This window comes from Cucurbita pepo, chromosome 3 (genome assembly GCF_057944985.1).
Source record: "Cucurbita pepo subsp. pepo isolate OVF chromosome 3, ASM5794498v1, whole genome shotgun sequence".
Lineage (NCBI taxonomy): Eukaryota > Viridiplantae > Streptophyta > Magnoliopsida > Cucurbitales > Cucurbitaceae > Cucurbita > Cucurbita pepo.
This window is the reverse complement of record NC_141800.1, coordinates 11790942-11814155: the sequence shown is the minus strand read 5'-3', so window position 1 is coordinate 11814155 and position 23214 is coordinate 11790942. Positions and strand designations below refer to the sequence as shown.

The following is a 23214-nucleotide window of genomic DNA, read 5'->3' as shown; positions in this document are numbered from 1 at the left end:
GCAGGCACGACATGTGTGTCAAGGGGAGGAGTTGGTGGATAATTCTTCTCCCCCACAACTTCTTCGTGATTTCAAACTCGCTGACGTCGTTTCCATCGCCATTTTCCTTTCTCCTCCATTCCCTGTGAGTCCTGCTTGGCTTGTCTCACGCTCCTACGGTGTTGTAACGTCTCAGACGTACCTACAACACAGATATATTTAGTTACAAATACAACAAGGCCAAGTTAGTTGCGAGTGACATATGTATTTGGAATCACTGGTTGTGCAGCACACTTGGCATCGATCTCTTAGGAAAAAGAAGGAAAATAGTTGGTCTTCTTCTTGCTGCTCTCTTTGCAAGTCACTTTCTGTCTGTGCACGTATTTTCTAGAAGGGAAATGATTAAGTAGGGCATTTGGCAAGAGACCCCCCAATGCACCCCTTTTCGTGTCCCAGCGTCCTTTCTGGCATACTGGGTCAAACACAACTTACCACTCTAACAAAGGTTTTGGAATTTTGATCCTATTCTCTTTTAGGCCATTTTGAAGACCATGTTCTTCATGTTTGGAATATATAACATTGTAACACTTGGACGTTTCCTTTTTCTTTGATTTCTATAGATATTAAACGATGATAGACTTGCTACACCAGGAGAGATAATTAGACCAAATGACGTTTTTGTCAAATCTCCGATCATAACCAAAGGATGCCCTTACCAGGAATACCAGATAGGTCGGTTGAAGTCCTTTGATATCTTTGACGTCTCATTGATGCTATTAGTTCTTACTCTATTTTTCAACGGGCACACATAGGCGACAAATATTTAAAGAAGGAGAGCCTACGTTTATGTATCAAATTCTTAATTCGCCAAACCCGTAGACCAGAGGTGGGTAATATTTATCTAGGGTCACCTTAGTAACAATATTCTCATTATGGAACCTTTCCCTCCTTTAAATAACTTAATGCTTGTTTTCTCAACTTTTCAAAAGGGCGTATGAGGCACCAATAAGGACATATGGGTTATTGTCATCATCTGAACCTCACCTCTTCTATCTCCTTCTACTTTCCAAGGGAGAAATATCTTTATACAATTACTTTGTTTGAAAAATCTACTTGGCTTTTATGTTGACCAGAGGAGAGGAGATTGGGTTTTATCTGATCCCCTAAATTTTGAGGTTAAGGCCGGGGGCCTTACCTGGTCCTTCAACAAGCCTATCTTTGCCACTCTTATCTACTCGTTCCTCTTATCTTGTTTATGTCTCGACTTCTCTTCAATACTCACTTTTTCTAATGTGTTAGATGATACTCCTCTTTGGTCGCATCATAGCACTCGTCTAGGTCCTCACGTGGCCGGATGGGTGTCACTTTGGGGCACAACAACTCCATGGATTGTGACACTCTCCCCCACTTAATTTCGACATCGTCCTCGATGACGATCCAACTTTGGACTGGCTATTAACGGACCCACTGGAAATACGTGCTTCAAACTAAATATGTTAACTACACACTACTTAAGAGCTCTCCCACTAGCGGTCCTTCCCTCGGTCTCTGAGACTAGCAACATAGGCATGGCAAAACAACTACACTATGGTTGTGGGCTACCCTTTTGGGCCTCCCTTGCCCTTCCGTGGACTTGAACCGGGACTCACCAGACAGACTAACTAGCTTCTGCATATCGTCGCCTAGGCTAGGGGGAGCATGCCCCAAACTTTGGCCACTCTCGCCACACTCGTCATATTCTTTGAGCCCCACACCATGGTGTACCAGCCGTTGCGAGGGGAGCAACCGGTGCTACAGCAGTCGGTCTACCAGCAATCGAGGATCTGATTGGGCATTGCGCAATACCATTTGCTGGCGGAGGATCCGAGGCCCCAATCATTGGAAGAACAACCGATGTCGATTAACGCAGTAGCGACGTGGAAGATTGCGGCGGCAATCCCGAAGCTGATGTAAGCACCAGATTTTCTACATCCAAAGAGTTAATAAGCACACATATATGCATATGATCATTCTCCAAATTTGTACTGCTGTTACCCAAATGAAAGGTGCACAAATCAGGGGCATTGTGCGTCGGCTGAAAGGTTTGGGAAGAACTGGGTGTGGCTTTCTTGAACGGAAAAATATTCTCATCAAATATGACGTCTCTAGAAATATAGACACGACCAGAATTGGTGTCAAGACATTTATACCCTTTATGTAAAGAATTGTAGCCTAAAAAGACACATTCCTTGGATCGAAAAGTGAGCTTTTGTTTGTTTTGAGGGTGAAGATGAGACCAACAAGCACACCCAAAAACTTTTAATAAGGAGTAATTTGGTGAGGTATGAAAAAGACGCTCTAAGGGGCATTTGTTATCAATGAAACGAGTAGGAAGACGATTGATGAGATATGTGGTTGTAAGAAACGCGTCATCCCAAAATTTAATAGGTCCATCAACATGAGCTAGAAGGGCTAGGCAAGTTTCAACAATATGACGGTGCTTGCGTTCAGCAGAACCATTTTATTGATGCGTGTGAGGGCACGAAACACGATGAGCAATTCCAAGGGAACAAAAGAATGTGTTGTGAATTTTCTGATATTCCCTACCCCAATTAGACTAGACACACTTGATTTTAATATACTGGATGTGCTCAACATGAGCTTGGAACTGCAGAAGTATACGAGGAGCTTTTGTACGATCATGCATCAAATAGATCCACAAAAATTTACTGAAATCATCAATAAAACTGATATAATATTTAAAGTCCCACAACAGATGGAGGTGCAGGACCCCAAACATCTGAAATAATCAGTTCTAAAGTTGACGAAGACCTATGAAAAGAACTAGTTTATGATAACTGATGACTTTTTGCTAACTTACACGCATTACAAACTGGCAAAGGTGACTCACTACCACACGAAATATTATTGAGACGCAAAATTGACTTTACTACTTGAGATGAAGGATGTTGAAGACATGCATGCCATTCGGCGTGAGTAGTAAATCTGCTCACTAAGGCGTGCTTGAGATCATTGACATCAGATGGCTTAATAGGATAGAGACCAGACTCACACCTCCCATTTAGAAGACTTTTTCTCGATCGTCGATACTTAATAGAAAAATGCCAAGGATGGTATTAAAAGAATACGTCATTATCACGAGAAAATTTATCAACGGAAAGAAGATCTTTGGAAATTTCAGGCACATGCAAAATATTACGCAATACAAAAGGACGAGCAGCAGTATTAATTGAAGAATGACCAGTATGCAAAATACGCAAACATGCTCCATTGTCGACTTCAACTTGTTCACCTCCATGATAGCGTTCACGCACAGCGAGATGATCCAGGTCACTTGTGATATGATCAGTAGTGCTTGTGTCGTTGTACCAATTTGGATCAATCTTGTAAGAGAAAGTAGCCGTCAGTGCCGCAGAAGGAGGTTCATCTAGATAGGACTCATTCATTTATACCAGTAGCGAATGACAGTATGCCCCACTTTGCCGCAGATCTGGCAGGAAGGACGAGCAGAAGGGTCACGGCGATCATTAGTGGGATGAGAGGAGATATGAGTAGATGTTGAGAAGATCATCCAAGACTATCAGAGTACCAGATAGATATTCACTTTCATTATACTATCGGTTGGTTACTATGAAGGGGAACCAGAGCCCTTTGATGAGATCCTATAGTTGAAGGATTCAACCAAGTGGGAGCAAGCCATTTATGATGGGATGTCTTATTTTTATTCCTCCGTTGTAGTTGCTTTATTTCTCAAGACTATAAAGAGGAGAAATGGAACATGGCTGTTTGAAGGACTCTGTGAGGACAGACCTAACTCGATGACTCTAAGAAAACAGGTAAATTTTTCACAAAATGAAACAAACCAAATTTAAATCATACATACCTTGTATCAAATAAAGTTTATACAAAGTATTTTGAAACACAATACGATAGTTAAAACACAAATTAAGGGACAACACAAAAAGGTTGAAGTACAACGGGTGAGGTTTGTCTATGGCACCTGCTCCAGAGTCCGCGACCTCGACCAGCTCCTTATTACCTGAAAAAAATGGAGAATAAGGAATGAGTACAAGATTCAGTAGCCTACTTGTAGGCTCTTAATCGTGTCCTTGATATGCTAGGGTACCACACTTTTTCTTTTCTTGTTTGTGTTCTTGTCGTAAGTTCTTGTTATGTTTCTTAATCAGTTCTCCAAGACACTCCCCTTGGGATTTATTGTACTAGGCATAAACTTGTCAATTCGATTCCTTCTCCCATTGAGGACACTCATATCTAAGATATCCTAACTGATGACACTTATAATACTCAACTATAATTTTGTTGAATGAATGTCTACCTCTTCCTCGAAAAAATTCACAAGCTCGATCGACTTCTATTTCACCGATTCTAGTGCTTGTTCATCACCTCCACATTCAAATCTTTGCTCATGTACCAGCAAACTGGTTTGCAATTCATCGATAGTTAAGACTGTTCAATCAAATATACAACGTAGTCAAACCTTAAGGTCATTGATCTCAAGATTTTTTGAATGATCACCACTTGTTTATGTTTTCAACATGAATTTTCATCTTTTTTTGCAATGGCGAGTGTTCGAACAAAATATGCATAAACACTATTCTTTCATCCGTAAGAGCTATCAAATAGCGTATAAGACAAAAAATGGTTAGGGTTGGGTTTTAAAACATCTATCTATTTATTTTCAAACATTTAATTAAGATTTACAACTCAATTTGAATATACATTTTAAAAAATTATCTTCTCAATAGTTCAAAATTATCTTCCAAATAGTTAAAAATTATTATAAAATAAAAAATATAATTAAATAAAAATAATATATGTATGGATGGCTCTATGGCCCAATGGATAAGGTGTTGGTCTTGAAACTAGATTTTTTTGGTTCGATCCCAGGAGAGTTTGTACATGACCCATGAAGCATTTTAGAGCATAGCATATACGAAAACGTGCCTATCTATTTATATTCAAACATTTAATTAAGATTTACAAATCAATTTTTTTTAAAGATTTGAAAAATTATCTTCCAAATAGTTAAAACTTACTTGAAAATAAGTAAAAATAATATATGTATTGATGACTCTGTGGCCCAATGGATAAGACACTGGTTTACGAAACTAGAGAATCTAGGTTTGATCCCCAGCAGAGTCGATACATGACCCATAAAGCATTTCAGAGCATAGCATATACGAAAACGTGCCTATCATCTATTTATACTCAAACATTTAAATTAAGATTTACAAATCAAATTTTTTTTTAAAGATTTGAAAAATTATCTTCCAAATAGTTAAAACTTACTCGAGAATAAGTAAAAATAATATACTTATTGGTGACTTTGTGGCCCAATGGATAAGGCGCTGGTCTACGAAACCAGAGATTCTGGGTTCTATCCCCAACAGAGTTAATACATGACCTATAAAGCATTTCAAACCATAGCATATACGAAAACGTGCCTATCTATTTATATTCAAACCATTTAATTAAGATTTACAAATCAATTTTTTTTTTTTAATTTTAAAGATTTGAAAAATTATCTTCCAAATAGTTAAAACTTACTCGAGAATAAGTAAAAATAATATATGTATTGATGAATCTGTGGCCCAATGGATAAGTTGCTGGTCTACGAAACCAGAGATTTTAAGTTCAATCCTTAGTAGAGTCGATACATGACCCATAAAGCATTTTAGAGCATAGCGTATACGAAAACGTGCCTATCTATTTATATTCAAACATTTAATTAAGATTTACAAATCAATTTCAATGTTTTTTTTTTTTTAAGATTTGAAAAATTATCTTCCAAATAGTTTAAAATTACTCAAGAATAAGTAAAAATATTATATGAATTGATGACTTTGTGGCCCAATGGAAAAGGTGTCAATCTACGAAACAAAAGATTTTGGGTTCAATCCCCAGTAGAGCCGGTACATGACCCATGAAGCATTTTTAGAGCGTATACGAAAACGTGCCTTGACCCATGTGAAGCATTTTAGAGCGTATACGAAAACGTGCCTTGACCCATGTGAAGCATTTTAGAGCGTATACGAAAACGTGCCTTGACCCATGTGAAGCATTTTAGAGCGTATACGAAAACGTGCCTTGACCCATGTGAAGCATTTTAGAGCGTATACGAAAACGTGCCTTGACCCATGTGAAGCATTTTAGAGCATATACGGAAATGTGCCTTGACCCATGAAGCATTTTAGAGCATATACGAAAACGTGCCTTGACCCATGAAGCATTTTAGAGCATATACGAAAACGTGCCTTCTCTTTCAAATATCTTAGGCAGCCGGAACCAAAAAATGGTTTCGCTCTCGACGTATATTTATTTAGCCAACGTCCAATCATAATTCAAAAATTTCAACTACCTCACCTTTCAAATATCTTAATATTTTCCTAGGTTGAAACCATAATTTGAAACACTTATGTAGGGTTGTTTGAAAAAAGTTGAGGTACAGTCAATAATGTTTTGACGAAAATTTCAACTACCTTACCTTTCAAATATCTTAATATTTTCCTAGGAAGTAACGCTCAGACTAGAATCTCGGTGAAAGAAAAATGAAACCATAATTTGAAAAACTTATGTAGGGGTGTTTGAAAAAAGTTGAGGTACGGTCGATAATTTTTTGACGCTTACAGTCAGCAATCATAATTCGAAAATTTCGACGCTTACAATCAGCAACCCATACTCAAAAATGATTTCTCTTCCGACCTGTTTTCGTTCGACCAACATCTATGGAAGATCAAAAAAGCTGCCTTATCTTTCAAATATCTTAATATTCACCGAGAAAGCATGCTCAAACTTGAGTTTCGAAGAAAGAGAGCCTATAGCATTGTATGTACAGGATTAAAACTGAAACCATAATTTGGAAACCGTGGTTGGGACGTTTGAAAAAAAAAAAGAGCCACTGTCGATAGATTTTCGACAACTTTGTAAGGAAAGTCAAAATTCGACGATTTCGATACTTACAATCAGCAGCCAGCACCTAAAAATGGTTTCGCTCACGATTGGTTTTTGTTCGACCGACATCGAGGTACAACCAAGGCTTTTCGATCGCGTTCTCGGGCAATTCCAAAAAACTACCTTATGTTTCCTTAATAATATTAACATATTAAATCAAGATAATAATTAAGCTGCCTTATCTTTCAAATATCTTAATATTCCTCGAGAAAGCATGTTTAAACTTGAATTTCGAAAAAAGAGAACCTATAGCATTGTATGTACAGGATTAAAACTGAAACCATAATTTGGAAACCGTGGTTGGGACGTTTGAAAAAAAAAGAGTCACTGTCGATAATTTTTCGACAACTTTGTAAGGAAAGTCGAAATTCGACGATTTCTTACAATCAGCAGCCAGCACCTAAAAATTGTTTCGCTCACGACCGATTTTCGTTCGACCGGCGTCGAGGTACAACCAAGGCTTTTCGATCGCGTTCTAGGGCAATTCCAAAAAGCTGCCTTTTCTTTCCTTAATAATATTAACCTATTAAATCAAGATAATAATGGAGTGGCAATAAACACTCATTGACATTGGGAGGTGATTAGAAACTCTTTTTTTTTTTTTTTTTTTGGCAGTTGAACCACCCTAAGACTATTTATGTCATGCCTTAATTTTTTCAATTTGTATTTATTAGCTTTTATAGTTAGTTTATAGTTTGTAGTGGGTAGTTGAACTACATCATGTTTGGGATATTTTTTTTCGCCTATTGAAAGGCATGTAATATTCATGTTTGATAATCATTGTTGAATAATAAAAAAAAAAAAGCTTTTGTGTTTTCTTGAAACCTTTTTGGTGTTATTCTTATTCAAACCTGGCTTTAGGTTTGATGTTTAAATCGATTCATTGGATTAGTTTTGATCAAACTAATTCTGGAGTGAGTTATCTTGGAATCTAATCAACCACCATAGATTCCAAGTTCGATCTAAGAGTTATTCATCTTCTAACCAGCTCTTGGTTGGAATCAATTCGTTAAATTAGTTTATTTTTTTTTTTTGTGAAAGTTAAGGATACTAGAAGAACCTCTAGTTTTGCAAACATCCAACATTGTTGGTGCTTATCATTTGGTATCAGAGCATTTGGTCGATGTTCATTGGCTGACTGTAGAGGTGAAATATTTTTACTTTACGTTTTTTATTTTTCGGCAAATTTTTTTTAGTCTCATTCAAATTATTAAAAAAAAAAAAATCTGTTAGAAAAAAAAAAAGTATCCAATTCTTATCATTAATTTGATTTTGTTTAAAAATTTCAAGTTCTTGATCCTTGAGATACTAGTCTTAGCTTGTGAGAGTTGATCGTTTAAAATCTTACCTTTGAGTGTTAAACACGAGTTTAGGTTGTGAGAGTTGATCGTTGAAAAGCCTACCTTTGAGTGTTAATCACGAGTTTAGCTTGTGAGAGTTGATCATTGAAAAACCTACCTTTGAGTGTTAAACACGAGTTTAGCTTGTGAGAGTTGATCGTTGAAAAGCCTACCTTTGAGTGTTAAACACGAGTGTCCTTAAGTGAAATTTTTGTGAGAAGTGTGGAGAGGTCCATATTACTGAATACAAAATGTCACATAATGGAGCCTGATCTTAATACAACTATTCTTCAAGCAATTCAAGATATGATGAAAATGATGATGAAAGATAGACAAGAAAGAAGGGTACAAAAACAAAGACAACGAGCATTACAAGAAGATGAAGGTATAGTTGAAGATGAAGGTATAATTGTACAAGAAAGACAAGCTGAAGGAAGCGGGAGAGGAAGAAATAACCATGCAAATGTTATCCAACCTAGAAGGATGGAAAGAGATGGGGGAGTTAAACTCAAATCCCACTCTTTTGTGGAACTCAGATTCTGAGGCATACTTGCAATGAGAAAGAAAGATAGTGCATGTGTTTGATTGCAACACATATAGTGAAAATAATAAGATGAAACTTGCTATTGTTGAATTCATCAATCATGCCGATGATTGATACCAACATCTCAGATCCGAGAGAAGAGAAAAGAAGAGAATCCAATAGAAACTTGGGAAGAACTTAAAGAAGTCATGAGAAAAAGTATGTTCCAAAACATTAGGAGAGAAATTTGAAACCTATATTGCAAGGTTTGAGGCAAGGAACAAAAAGTTTTGCTGAATATTATCAAGAGATGGAGATTATGATGGAAAGAGCAAACATTATAGAAGAAGAAGATACTATGTCTAGATTCCTTGAGGTTTGAATCAAGAAATTGCTCATCTTGTTAATAGAAATCCACCATCATATCAAGGAAGAGAAATTTGAAGATGAAAGGGAAAACTTGTTCCACACCACACAAGATGATTGATCAAAGAAAATTCATCCAGCTTGGTGATTGATAGTGGAAGTTGCACAAATGTGGTAAGTGATTTCCATGGAAAACTATTTCAACATTTTATCCATCCCCATCCAAAACCTACGAACTTCAATGGTTGACATTCAAAGAAGAACTTAATGTGAACTCCAACTCTTATTTCTTTTACTTTGGGAAGATATAAGGATGAAGTCTTTTGTGATGTCGTACCAGTGTATGCGAGGACATCTTGTTTGGCTGACTTTGGTAATACGATAGAAAGTTAACATTTGATGGTTGACTTCAACGTTCTGTCCATCCCCATCCAAAACCTACAAATTTCAATGGTTGACAAATAAAGAAGAACTTAAAGTGAACTCCCAAGCTCTTAGTTCTTTTACTTTGGTAAGATATAAAGATGAAGTCTTTTGTGATGTCGTACCAATGCATGCAGGTAACATCTTGTATGGTCGACTTTGGCAATATGATAGAAAAGTAACATTTGATGGTTGACTTCAACTTTCTATCCATCCCCATCCAAAACCTATAAACTTCAATGGTTGACAATCAAACAAGAACCTAAGGTGAACTCCCAAGCTCTTAATTCTTTTACTTTGGGAAGATATAAAGATGAAGTCTTTTGTGATGTCGTACCAACTCAATTATCTAACTTATAACAAAGAGTTACAATCACATGTGTGGGCTATGCAAGTTTGGCAACATTGTTTGTGTCCAAAGAGTTTGTTATCCATATGGATCTTGAAAGCTTGAAGCTCCTCAAAATTCAAACAAAGCTAAATAGGAGGCATGCTAAATGGGTGTTATTCATTGAGACATTTCCTTATGTAATCCATTACAGAAAGGGAAAGGATAATGTGGTCGCAGATGTATTATCAAGAATGTATGCTTTATTTCCTTCCCTTACTACAAAAATTCTTGATCTGAAACACATGATTGGATGGTACAAAGTTCAGAAATCTGAATTTTATGACGCGATATGCAATGTTTAGAAGAGTAACGTGTACAAGATCATATTTTGTTCGATGTGCTTTTTAGGAAGGGTAAACTTTGTATTCCTAAGTGTTCTATTCGAGAGTTACTTGTGAAAGAGGCTCATGGGGGAGGACTTATGGGACATTTTGGAGAATTTAAAACATATAGCATGGCTTAAATGTAAGGAGACTAAGTCTAGACACAACCACATTGTCTTTACATAGCACCTCTCATTGTTCACCTTTTGAGGTTGTGTATGGATTTAATCCTTTAACTTCTCTAGATTTATCACTTTTACCACCTAATATGTTTGCTAATTATGCAACTTCTTCAAGAGCCGAATACATTAAAAAAAAAAAAAAATCACAAAGACATAAAAGAAAGAATTGAAAACAAAAATAAAAAACTAGTCACTTGCAAGAACCGAGGAAGAAAGAATTTGATTTTTAAATAAGGCGACTGGGTTTAGGTTCACCTACGAAAGGAACAGAAGAAGCCCAATGTCCTGCCTTATCTCACAAGCGCCGCCCAATGTACAGAAGTCGAGGAGGACATGAACTGGCACACTCTGCTGACACAAAAGGATATATAAGGACGTGTCAGAGACAAATATTAGAGAGCACCAACGATACTCCAATAGCAAGTAGTATCCTCAGGTGAGAGCTTTTCACCACCATCCAATAAAAACTTCTCAGTAGGAAGCATAGGTGTGGACACCTTTGGAGGTGAGCATATTGGTTCTGGACAATAAATCTTGAATGTATTTATGTTGTGTTAGAACAAGTCCATTGGAAGTATGACAGGCCTCAATCCCAAGAAAATAACACAAAGTGCCAAGATCCTTGACGGAAAAATCATCTCAAAGCTGTGTAAGAAGTTTCTCAGTAGCCATAGAAGATGAGCTTATAATAATAATGTCATCAATATAGATGAGGATATACATCTGAATGCCCGTCTTGTTAAAAAATGAAAAGAGAGACATTAGCCTTTGAAGGTGTAAAATCCAATTGTAATACTTTTGAGCTAAGGCGAGAAAACCAAGCACGCGGAGCTTGTTTGAGGCCATAAAGCTACTTATCCAACTTGCAGAGATAACCAGGATTTTGTATATCCACAAATCCAGGGGTGCTTCATATAAACATATTCATTAAGAAAGCTATGAAGAAAAGCATTTTGAATATCAATCTGCTGAATAGCCCAACCACGAGAAATAGCAAGAGATAATAAGAGCCGAATGGTAGTGTGCTTAACAACTGGACTAAAGGTATCATCATTGTAACGCCCCCATTTTTCTAAACCTAATTAGTGACGTCATCCATGCATACATAATTCATTACGCGGAAGCTCATCATAAATAACCTTGGAAAAACACAACAAAGTCTTTCATAAAAATTCATAAATTCAAAACAAACCTATCTCCGAAAATAAAACCTTCAGTAGAAGTCAAAATAAATCTAAATAAAACAATATTCAATGTTTTAACTTAAAACAGTCAAATAAACGTAAACTCCTAAAAATATGCCCTTTCCAACTTCCATGGCGTCCTCAGCTCCGCCGTCAACCGTACATTGGCGCCTTGCTTTTACCTGAAAAATGTAGGTAGCATGTGGCTTGAGTATTTTATGAAATACTCAGTAAGTCACCCCACTGTTGGGGTTAGGAATGCAAACACATGCAACATATGAGCGGAACCTAACTTTTCATAAACTTTACATAACCTTGGGCGCTTTTCTATTCTAGGTAGGGTTGGATGTGTGGTACTCCTTCACACACGGTCCATGTACACCTACATGGACCCACCAGGCAGACTCGTATCCATTTTCCCTGGGCCTGACTTGGTCGGGCACAATGTGTTACACGTCACCGGACACCACAAAACAGAAAAGGGCCCGCATGATATCATGGCGAACATAAATATCGTATTTCATTCTTTCGTAACATAAAGGGGAAGAATCCCGATGCAAGTGACATACATATATGCATGAGGTCTCTTAACATACCTAACATGACATTAAATAAGCATTGCCAACATCACATATGCATTTCTTACATTACATGGCATATCACAACTCCTACATTACATGTCATATTACATAACGTGTATACATGGCATCGATCAACATTTTCATGGCATATATTACTAACATATCATTCATAACTTCACATAACATAAACAGTCAACAGTCAACATAATTCATACATCACATAACATAAACAATCGATAGTTAAAACAATCTATACATCACATAGTCATATCACATAAATATGGTGCATGCAGGGGCCACAGGGCACGCACCGTCATACAACACGTAGTAAGCTAACTCTAACAGTAAGGTCACTTACCCCGATGGCCTTGGCCGAAGTCACTCACAAAAAGCTAATCCCAACGGTTAAATACGTTCTATAATAACCACATAAAAACTTAGGAACCTTTCATAACATACACTGGCTAAATCTCATGATATTTATTCAAATAAACTCCCGACCCAATCTGTCTTTGACGATTAGGAACCATACTGACCTCAGATGGTAAAACTAAGGGCAGAAACAGCTTCGGAAGGGGCGAAAACCTTGGAATCGATATATTATAGCGATATCGAGTCGCCAAGCCGAGCTGCCGAGCCGACCAACTAAGCCGCCAAGCCGAGCCGAGGGATTTGACGGATTCGAGCCGCAGTACACGTCAAGCCGAGCCGAGAGCACGCATGCGGAGCTGAGACCGAGGCTGCAGCACACGTCTGTGTTGGTTGAAATGCACAGGTCCCGCGTTCATCCGTGGGCTGGTTTAGAGGCCGAAACCTGACCCAACTCTACGTCTTCTTCGCCCGAACCCTCACAAAAACTCTAATCTTATGTGCCGCCGCTGCCGACGATACAATCTCCTCCGTTTCTAACGATGGTCACGTGGTGTCCTCCTCCTTTGCTTCCGACGGTTTGAATTCTTCGACATAGAGATTCTGACGTCGACGCTAACTTCCAGTCAACTCTTCCTCCAAAACAGCAACGCAATCGATTTTGAGAACTCGCCGAACAAGGAAACTACCCAGCAAACCAACCCATACGTTTTCCCGACTAACACTCGCTTTTCCCATACTCTCAGACACCCTCGAAAACACAAACAAGTTTGGAGAACAAAAGTGAATGTAAAAGGTTGGGCATAGGGATATAAAAATAATCTCAAGACATTTACCCATAAGGCATTCTAGGGTTTTAGGATAAGGAAACACAGAGGGAGAAATAGGAATGTTTTATTAGGCAATGAATGTCTGGCAGGAAATCCCTCGATTTCTGGGGAGATTATATGAGAACATTTAATTATTTATTTTTATTTTTATTTTATTTTATTTTATTTTATTTTATTTCAGAAACTCAAATCGTTACAATCATAATCAACGCCATACTGCTATTTAAACCCTTTAGCAACCAGGTGTGCTTTGTAGCGATCAATAGAGCCATCTGGCTTTTGATTGAGTTTGAAAACTCATTTGCAACCAATAACGTTAAGGCTAGCACGAGAAGAAACTAAGTGCCAAGTCTTATTTTTGAGAAGTGACTGAAATTCATCATTCATTGCCTGACGCCAGAGGGGATGCTCTATAGCAATAATATGCGAAGTAGGTTCAGATGCAAGAAATCGAACCACAAAAATATGTTATTATTCCATCTGTACGCACCTTGGGTTGCTTGATATTGTGCTTCAATCGAGTACCATATGGATGGGTAGTAGGTGGAGGACCCATAACGGAGGGGACAACCGTACCAACCGTTGCAAGGGGAGCAATCGGTGCTACAATAGTCGGTCTACCAGAAACCAAGGATCCGATCGGACATTGCGCAATATCATCTGCTTGCGGAGGATTCGAGGCCCCAATCATTGGTAGAACAACCGATGCCGATTCGGGCGGCAGCGAACTAGAGGATTGCGGCAATAATCCCGAAGCTTTTGTAAGCACCAGATTTACTGCATCCAAAGAGTTAGTAGGCACACATATATGCATATGATCATTCTCCAAATTAGTACTGCTGCTACCCAAATGAAAGGTGGACAAATCTGGGTTATTATGCGTCGGCTGCAAGGTTGGGGAAGAACTGGGTGGGGCTTTCTTGAACGAAAAAATATTCTCATCAAATATGACGTCTCTACAAATATAGACACAACCAGAATTGTCAAGACAGTTATACCGTTTATGTAAAGAACTGTAGCCTAGAAAGACACATTCCTTGGATCGAAAAAAGAGCTTTTGTTTGTTATAGCCCAAAAACTTTGACAAGCAATAATTTGGTAAGGTAAGAAAAAGACGCTCTAAAGGGCATTTGTTATCAATGAAACGAGTAAGAAGACGATTGATTAGATATGTGGCTATAAGAAACGCGTCATCCCAAAATTTAATAGGTACATCAGCATGAGCTAGAAGGGCTAGGCAAGTTTCAACAATATGATAGTGCTTGCGTTCAGCAGACCCATTTTGTTGATGTGTGTGAGGGCACGAAATACAATGAGCAATTCCAAGGGAACAAAAGAGTGTGTTATGAATTTTCTGATATTTCCCTCCCCAATCAGACTGGACACACTTTATTTTAGTATCTTGGAGGTGCTCAACATGAGCTTGGAACTGCAAAAGTATACGAGGAGCTTTTGTACAATCAAGCATCAAATAGATGCACGAAAATTTACTGAAATCATCAATGAAACTGATATAATATTTAAAGTCCCCCAACAGATGGAGGTGCAGGACCCCACACATCCAAAAAAATCAGTTTTAAAGGTGACGAAAACATATGAAAAGACTAGTGTATGATAACTGATGACTTTTTGCTAACTGACACGCATTACAAATTGGCAAAGGTGACTCACTAGCACACGAAATATTATTGAGACGCAAAATTGACTTTAAGGCGTGCTTGAGATCATTGACATCAAATGGCTTAATAGCATAGAAACCAAACTCACACCTCCCGTATCGAAGACTTTTCCTCGATCGTCGATCTTTAATAGAAAAATGCCAAGGATGGTATTCAAAGAATACGTCATTATCACGGGAAAATTTATGGACGAAAAGAAGATGTTTGGAAATTTCAGGCACATGCAAAATATTACGCAATACAAAAGGACGAGCAGCAGTATTAATTGAAGAATGACCAGTATGCAAAATACGCAAACCTGCTCCATAGTCGACTTCAACTTGTTCACCTCCATGATAGCGTTCATGCACAGAGCGACGATTCAGGTCACTGATGATATGTTTAGTGGTGCCTGTGTCGCTGTACCAATTTAGATCAATCTTGTAAGAGGAAGTAGCCACCAGTGCCGTAGAAGGAGGTTCATCTTGATAGAATTCATTCATCCTATGCAAGTAGCAAACGACAGTATGCCCCACTTTGCCGCAGATCTGGCAGGAAGGACGAGCAGAAGGGTCACGACGATCATTAGCAGGATGAGAGGGCATGCGACCTCGAGAACGGTCTCGACCACGATCCCTACGCCCACGATTCATCTGCTGACCACCACGACCGGCATAATTGACACGAAGATCAAAAATTTAACTACAGTTCAACCTTGTGTTGTAGTTGCCAAGCTTCAAATGCAATTAGATGTGCAAACACATCACAAGTGTGAGGACTTTCACTCTTGGTATTCATCGAGGTGACGAAGGGATTATAGTCAGGGCTAAGACCAGCGAGGAGATACGCGATCACGTCATCATCCCGGAAGGTAGAGCGGCGGTGGCCAACCCTTTGATCTTGCAGAAATAATCTGCAGTAGACAGATCACATTTCTTGGACGTGGCGAGCTCAACATGGATCTGAACTGTGCGAGCACAAGTTGACAACGAAAACATCCACTGAAGGGTATCCCACGCCTCCTTGGACGTAGTAGCGACTGTTGACTTCTGGCAAAACGTCAACGAAAAACAAACGGTCGAAGAAAGTTACTTCGAAGAAATAATAGCGGAAAGTAAAAAGAGAGAGGGAGAGAATTTGTTGAAGACCCGATGTTTTATTTCTCATCAGTTGAATTCTTTAAATAACAAACATAATTACAAAAATAGAAAGAGTGGGCTAAAACTACGCCCAAAGTTAACCAAAAATGGCCGGCCAAATTTACGCTCTTCCATTAGAGTGAATTTAGAACTTTGAAAGGTCAAAACAACTTAACTAAATTTAAGGAGAACCATAGCTTTTATTTAACAATCTCCTCCTAAAAGCTGTGCTATATCTCCTCCGAAGCGGCGATGTATTCTGCTTCGCAGGAAGACAAAGCAACTACCTTCTGTTTTGTTTATTGCCAGCAGATCGCGCCGCCTGAGAGAAAGTAGATCATTCCGTTGCTGCTCTTATGATCATCAACGTCACCGGCCATGTCACTATCACTGTAGCCGACCAGCTTGAGTTTCTCCTTTCCTCTCCCTGCGCAGTATCTTACACCCCAACCTCTGGTTCTGGCTACATAGCGTAGGATGCGCTTGACAGCCACTAGATGCTCCTCCCTAGGTGCTTCCATAAACCTACTCACATATCCAATAGAATAAGCAAGATTAGGACGAGTTTACCAGATAGCGCAGACTCCCAACAATGCTGCAGTAATTGGTGGAGTCGACTGTCGTTGTAGTGTCGGACTTCCTTGGTTGGAGTCGGCCTCCATTGGCGTTCTTGTAGGATTACAATCCGCAAGTCCAGTTGTATCCAACAGCTTCTTCGCGTACGCACTTTGGTAGATAGAGATGCCGATAGAATTCTATTGCACTTCGATGCTGAGGTAGTAGTTGAGCACGCCAAGATCGCTCATCTCGAAGTTTTTTGACATCTCCTTCTTGAACCTTCCGAAGTCCACTCCTTGCTTCTGGACGTAGCCCTTCACCACTAGACGGGCCTTGTGCTTCACAATTTTCCTTTTTCATTGCGCTTCAGTTTGAAGACCCATTTGAGCCCTATGGCTCGGTGTCCCGGTGGCATATCCTCCAGACTCCACGTCTGGTTCTCGGTGATGGATGTCATCTCCTTCTGTATTGCCTTCAGCCAGCATGGGTTCCTTTCTGCTTCTGCCAAGGTGTTCGGTTCATCTGCACTGATGGCATGCAGTTCGGCCACTTCTTCCAGCTCGCGCGCTGCCAGTCCAGGTGGTTCACCTCCTACCACTAGGTCGTCCATCCTCCGGTACCTGGCCACCAGATCATCATCGTGATCGGCATCCAGCGTTGAATCCGCAGTCCGTGGTGTTGCGAACTCCACTGGTTCAGGGGGTGCACCTGCTGGCGGCGGTGACGATTCCTGATGCTGGGCTCCTCCTTCTTCCGGCTCTGTGACGAGGTACTCCACCGTGAATTGATTTGAGTTCTGGTCTACTTCGATCACGTCGTTCCACTGCCAGAAGGTGCCTTCGTCGAAGATGACGTCGCGAGATACGTGAGCTCGCCCCACTACAGGATCATAGAGTCTGTACGCCTTGCTCCCAGGTTCATAACCGATGAAGACGAGCTTTAGCCCCCTGGGATTGAGCTTGGCGAGGTGGGGACGCGTTACCTTCATGTATGCGACGCAGCCGAACACGCGGTGATGATGTACAGCTGGCTTTTTGTTGTACCAAACCTCATATGGCGTCTTCCCGTCGAGGCTTCAGGTTGGTGACCGATTGAGGAGATAGACGACCGTCATTACCGCCTCTCCCCAGAATCTCCCAGGCATCCCGAACGTCACCAGCAATGACCTTGCTGTCCTGACGATGGTCTGATTTTGGCGCTCCACCACTCCGTTCTGTTAGGGTAAGTAGGGCACCGTTAGGTGCCGTTGTATGCTGAACTCGTCGCAGTACTTATCGAAACTTGTCGTGGTGAATTCTCTGCCTCGGTTTATGCACAGCACTCGCATCTTCTTCTCACATTCAGCCTCCGCTCGCGCTTTAATGCGCTTAACCGCCTCTACCGCCTCACTTTTCGCTTATAGTAGGGTCAGCCACATGAAGCGACTTTCATTATCGACTAATAGGAGGAAGAGACTCTTACCTCCTGGGGTCGCTGGCTTTATGGGCCCGCAGATATCGCCGTGTACAAGCTCCAACGGCTCATCGGCGCGGTAGGATGTCCAAGACGGAAAGGGTGTGCGCCTCTATTTGCCGATGAGGCACCCGTCGCATAACTTGTTCACACCTTTGATTTCCGGCAAACCGTGCACCATCTCCTCCTTCTATAGCTATTCTAAAGGAGGAAAGTTTAAGTGCCCATACCTTGCGTGCCACCTCCAAGATTCCTCTTCGGTCTTGGTCGAGAGGCTAAGGTTGCTTTATCAATAACTCTAGGATGTAAAGACGGTTTGTCATGCGTCGAACCTGCGTGAGCAGCCGTCGTCGATCATCGCAGATTTTGAGTAACCCGCGCTTGATGGAAATGAAGCAGCCTACCTCATCGAGTTGACCCAGGCTCACAAGGTTAGCCTTGAGCCTCGAGATGAAGTAGACGTCTGTCAGCTTGCGGTTCTCACCTCCCTTGCTGACGAACAGGATGGTGTCACGCCCTTCGATCTTGACGACGGAGCCGTCACCAAATTTCACCGTCCCAAAATCCCCGAGTGGAGCTCGGAGAACACAAATCTAGCCCCGGTCATATGGTTTGTTGCCCCTGTGTCAAGTATCCATCATTGATGCTCGTGCTGCTCATCCCTCTCGCCGATCTGAGCGAGCACTCGCTCCTCCTTTAGTTCAATTGGATCTCCAGCTGGTGCCGCCTTTGCTATGCCCAGCTGGAGCTCTTCCTCGGGTTCGACGTCGTCGTCGATTACCTCCACTTTCGTAGATTTGGAATCGAAATTGGGGACGCGTATGCACTTACCATGAAGAGAGCTGGCTCGTCCTCCTCGGATTGTGAGCCACATGGGCCTTCTCGACCTTCTCCTTATTCTTGAGCTTGCTCCAGCAATTCTTGCTCAGGTGACCTCTCTTCCCGCAGTTCGAGCACTGGATCGGCCTGCCATCGGTCGACTCCTTCTTTTGATCCCCATGTTTCCTGCGCGTGCACCCGTGGGACTTCCATGGCTTCTTACCGCCTTTGCGGCTAGAGGGTTCGTTGCTCTCGCTGGTGTTGTCGTGGAGCTTTAGGCGTACAAGCCATTCCTCCTCCATGAGGAGTAGACGGCCCTCCTTGTCGACAGCTGAAGCGATATTTTTCTTTCACTGCTCGACGTTACGCAGTCTTCCGGTCACCTCTTCCACTGTTAGGTCGTTCACGTCAAGCAATGTCTTGATTGAAATCACGACTTGCTCGAGGTGATCGGGGACGACCTGCAACATCTTCTTCACGATTTCTTTCTTGCTGATATCATTAGCTCTGGAGCTCAGTGGAAGGAAGAAGAACTATATCGTGAGCTCGAGTTTATTCAGAGACAAAAAGAGGAGACAGCTCGGAGAACTAAGCTAGATGATAAGAGTTTGAGTTATGTTTCCTCTTGCTCTTTGGCTGAAGCAAGCTCTCCTAGCTCGAATAAGGCGAGGAATAAGAGACCACCAGTCTGGATGAGAGACTATGCAATAGGAGAAGATTTTTGTGAAGAAGATGATGATGCAGTCTGGATGAGAGATTTCTCCGTCCATTCCTAACATTTGGTATCAGAGCCTAATTGGACCTGAGAGGAGAAATACACAAATTGATGAGTGTTTGAGAGGAAAAACACTGAACAAATGGCGAGTGATTCAGAAAGCTTTGCTACAACATGTGTTCCTAAATTCGATGGAGACTACGAGCACTGGAGTTTGGTCATGGAAAATCTCTTGCGTTCAAAGGAATATTGGAGTGCTATTCAATCTGGTTTTAAGGAACAAAAAGGAAACGAACCACTAAGTGCAGCCCAGCAAAAGGAAATCAATGAAGCAAGGCTCAAAGATCTCAGAGCAAAGAATTATCTCTTTCAATCCATTGATAAGAGTATTCTGAAAACTATCATTCAAAAGGATACTTCCAAGCAATTGTGGAATTTAATGAAACTCAAGTACCAAGGAAATGCTAGAGTGAAGCGAGCCCAGCTACAACGACTTCACAGAACATTCGAAACTTTAGAGATGAAAGCAGGAGAAGGTGTTTTTGAATATTTTTCAAGAGTTATGTCTACTGCTAATGACATGAGGAATTGCGGAGAAGATATGCCGGATGTCAAAATTGTTGAGAAAATACTTTGAAGTCTCTCCGATAAATTCAACTTCGTAGTATGCTCAATTGAAGAATCCAAGGACATTGACCAATTAACAGTCGATGAATTACAGGCATCTTTGCTTGTACATGAACAAAAGATGATTGATAAGAGGAGTGAGGAGCAGGTTCTTCAGGTGGAGAATGTACCTAGGTATGGACAAGGAAGAGATAGAGGGACATTGCAAAGAGGAAGAGGTTACACTAGAGGACGGGGAAGAGGTAGATCTTTTGTGAATCGGTCAGCCATCAATTGTTTTCGATGTGGAAAGCAAGGACATTACCAATTTAAATGTTCGGGCTTAGAAAAAGAAGCTGTCAATTATGCTGAATTTGACGAGGAAGAACTGCTATTGATGGCATACACAAAGAAAAGTAAAGTTGAAAAAGAAGGCATTTGGTTTCTCTATTCCGGGTGCTCAAATCATATGATAGGGGACAAAACATGGTTCCTTGAGCTTGACGAAAGTTTCAAACACACTGTCAGGTTGGGAAATAGCTCAAAATTGGCAGTTGAAGGAAGAGACAATGTCAGATTCGAAGTTGAAGGTATCACACAAACCGTGACAAATGTCTACAATGTCCCCAATCTCACCAACAATTTGCTAAGCATAGGGAAACTACAGGAGAAGCACTTGGTGATCTTAATCAAAGAAGGAACCTGCAGAATCTATCATCAACAAAGGGACTTGATTATGAACACACAAATGATGGTGAATCGCATGTTCTCAGTTCATGCAAGATGAAGCCATTGGTTGACAAATGTTTGAAAATAGAAGATGAAGGCTTGGAGGTCCAGAATGTGGCAACAGAGGTAGCGAAAGCAAAGGAGATAAAAGAGAAGGAGGTCACCTGTGGCAGCAAAAAGAAGTTAGAAGAAGATGCAGCTATGAGGATGGAAGAATTAATCCAGAAGAATGTAGAAAGGCTAACTCTGAAGAGACTAAATTAGAAATATAGAGGCGAATGGAGGAAGGAAAGAGAAGAGCTAGATAAAATGCTAGAAGAGAATATGAGAAGGGTAGAAAAAGCTAAGCGACGATTAGCTCTGGAGCTGCAGTGGAAGGAAGAAGAACTATATCGTGAGCTCGAGTTGATTCAGAGACAAAAAGAGGAGACAAGCTCGGAGATAAGAGGAAGAGAAACAGGATGTCAACCTCTTTGTGGCGATGATGGAGATGCCGGCACACAACGACAGCGTGGAGTTGTTTGTGAGTGAGCCCGCCAAAGATGGACCCCACGACGATGTGTGTTATTTTTGTGCTTTGCATTTTCTTCTACTCGAAGCTGAGACCTATGTGTTGTTAGGTGAACGTTCAAACCACATAAGCTATTCAACTTGACTGTTGATAAGATTGGCTCTTCTGTAATGATATACCACCGATCGCTTCAACTTGGCTCTGATAACACTTGTTGACTTCTGGCAAAACGTCGACGAAAAACAAACGGCCGAAGAAAGTTCCTTCTAAGAAATAATAGTGGAAAGTAAAAAGAGAGAGGGAGAGAATTTGCTGAAGACCCGATGTTTTATTTCTCATCAGTTGAATTCTTTAAATAACAAACATAATTACAAAAATAGAAAGAGTGGGCTAAAACTTCGCCCAAAGTTAGCCAAAAATGGCCAGCCAAATTTACGCTCTTCCATTAGCGTGAATTCAGAACTTTGAAAGGTCAAAACAACTTAACTAAATTTAAGGAGGACCATAGCTTTTATTTAATAGCGACAACCACATCGCGAAGAATCTCCTCAGACATGAAGGAAAGAAGGCCGCTACGGACCTGTTGATCCTGATCATACCACAGATCGTAGGCCGGATTAGATATCAGGTTAGCACCAGCAACGGTTGAGGAAGGGACCAACTTGGAAAGTGCAGCAATGGTGTCATCGAGGTATCCCATAAGCTTCGTACTCCATAGGTAGGGGAGGAGCTAGGCGCGCCATATGATGAAGTTTTTTAGTGAGACGGAATGTGACAGCATGGTGGAGAGGATTGGGCCAAAGGTCGACACCATGGTAAATAAGATCATGTTTGAGATGGTGAATGGGGAGGAGGAAGAAGATATGGTAGACATTGTTAATAAATAAACCTTGACTCTGATACCAAGTTAGGTTGAATGACACTATAACCTATACAGGTCACGACCTCATGTATTTATAGATGTGAAGAGTGAGGATTACATAGTGGGCCTTGATCCATGATAACAAACCGGGAAATCAGTAGATTCTCTTGATTCATGGTAACAAACAAAGAAATCAGTAGATTATCTTATTATGTATAGATATGACCTATTCTACGTTTAACAGTGGTCACTTCCATGAAACGTCAGGTCATTTTATAAGGTTCAACGGGCCCGCAGTCGCCGGCTAAACCTTAAAACTCCAGCGTTCGCTGGAGTTTTCGCTCCCACACGACCACGATCACCGCGCCTGCCCCTTGGATCACCAACCACAGGAAACCGACCTTCAGCCACATCAGACGACAAAAGGAAGACAGTGAGAAAACGAGAAAGATAGAGAGAAATTCGATGAAGCTCGAGCGAAGCCTAACCTTACAAATTCTGTTGGGAATAAACTTAAAAGAAAAAAAGAGAAAGAAGGCAGTTTCTAATTTTTAGTTAATGTGGGTTTTAAAATTCAGTCAAAAGGCCAAACATTTATGTTAGGAAGTAGTGGTTTTATGGGTTAGAAAACGTGGGATTCTGATGGCCATTTTTAGCTTTAGAAAACTTATAAATACGTTTTGTTTCTCATTGTAAAGCAGA

General features: G+C 40.6%; 1 protein-coding gene and 1 non-coding gene across 2 annotated transcripts; one reads left to right on the top strand and one right to left on the bottom strand.

The window, feature by feature from the left end:
- Positions 1–15855: 15855 nt before the first annotated feature.
- LOC147793241 (small nucleolar RNA Z247) lies at positions 15856–15994 on the bottom strand. Its single transcript, XR_015420521.1, has one exon. It is a non-coding gene; the product is annotated as a small nucleolar RNA Z247 (small nucleolar RNA).
- A 3952-nt stretch (positions 15995–19946) lies between these two features.
- LOC147793240 (uncharacterized) lies at positions 19947–21403 on the top strand. Its single transcript, XM_087122182.1, has 3 exons — positions 19947–20340; positions 20470–21000; positions 21078–21403. The coding sequence occupies exons 1-3, from the start codon at positions 19947–19949 to the stop codon at positions 21401–21403; spliced, it is 1251 nt and encodes a 416-aa protein (XP_086978308.1).
- The last annotated feature ends 1811 nt before the right edge of the window (positions 21404–23214 follow it).

What these genes read in the sequence shown, in the direction of transcription:
- LOC147793240 (XM_087122182.1), top strand. Translation starts at nt 19,947, where the DNA reads ATGGCGAGTGATTCAGAAAGCTTTGCTACAACATGTGTTCCTAAATTC. An exon ending in AGAGATGAAAGCAGGAGAAG is followed by an intron (nt 20,341 to 20,469) that starts GTGTTTTTGAAT and finishes TCAACTTCGTAG; the next exon opens with TATGCTCAATTGAAGAATCC. An exon ending in TGTCAGATTCGAAGTTGAAG is followed by an intron (nt 21,001 to 21,077) that starts GTATCACACAAA and finishes GGGAAACTACAG; the next exon opens with GAGAAGCACTTGGTGATCTT.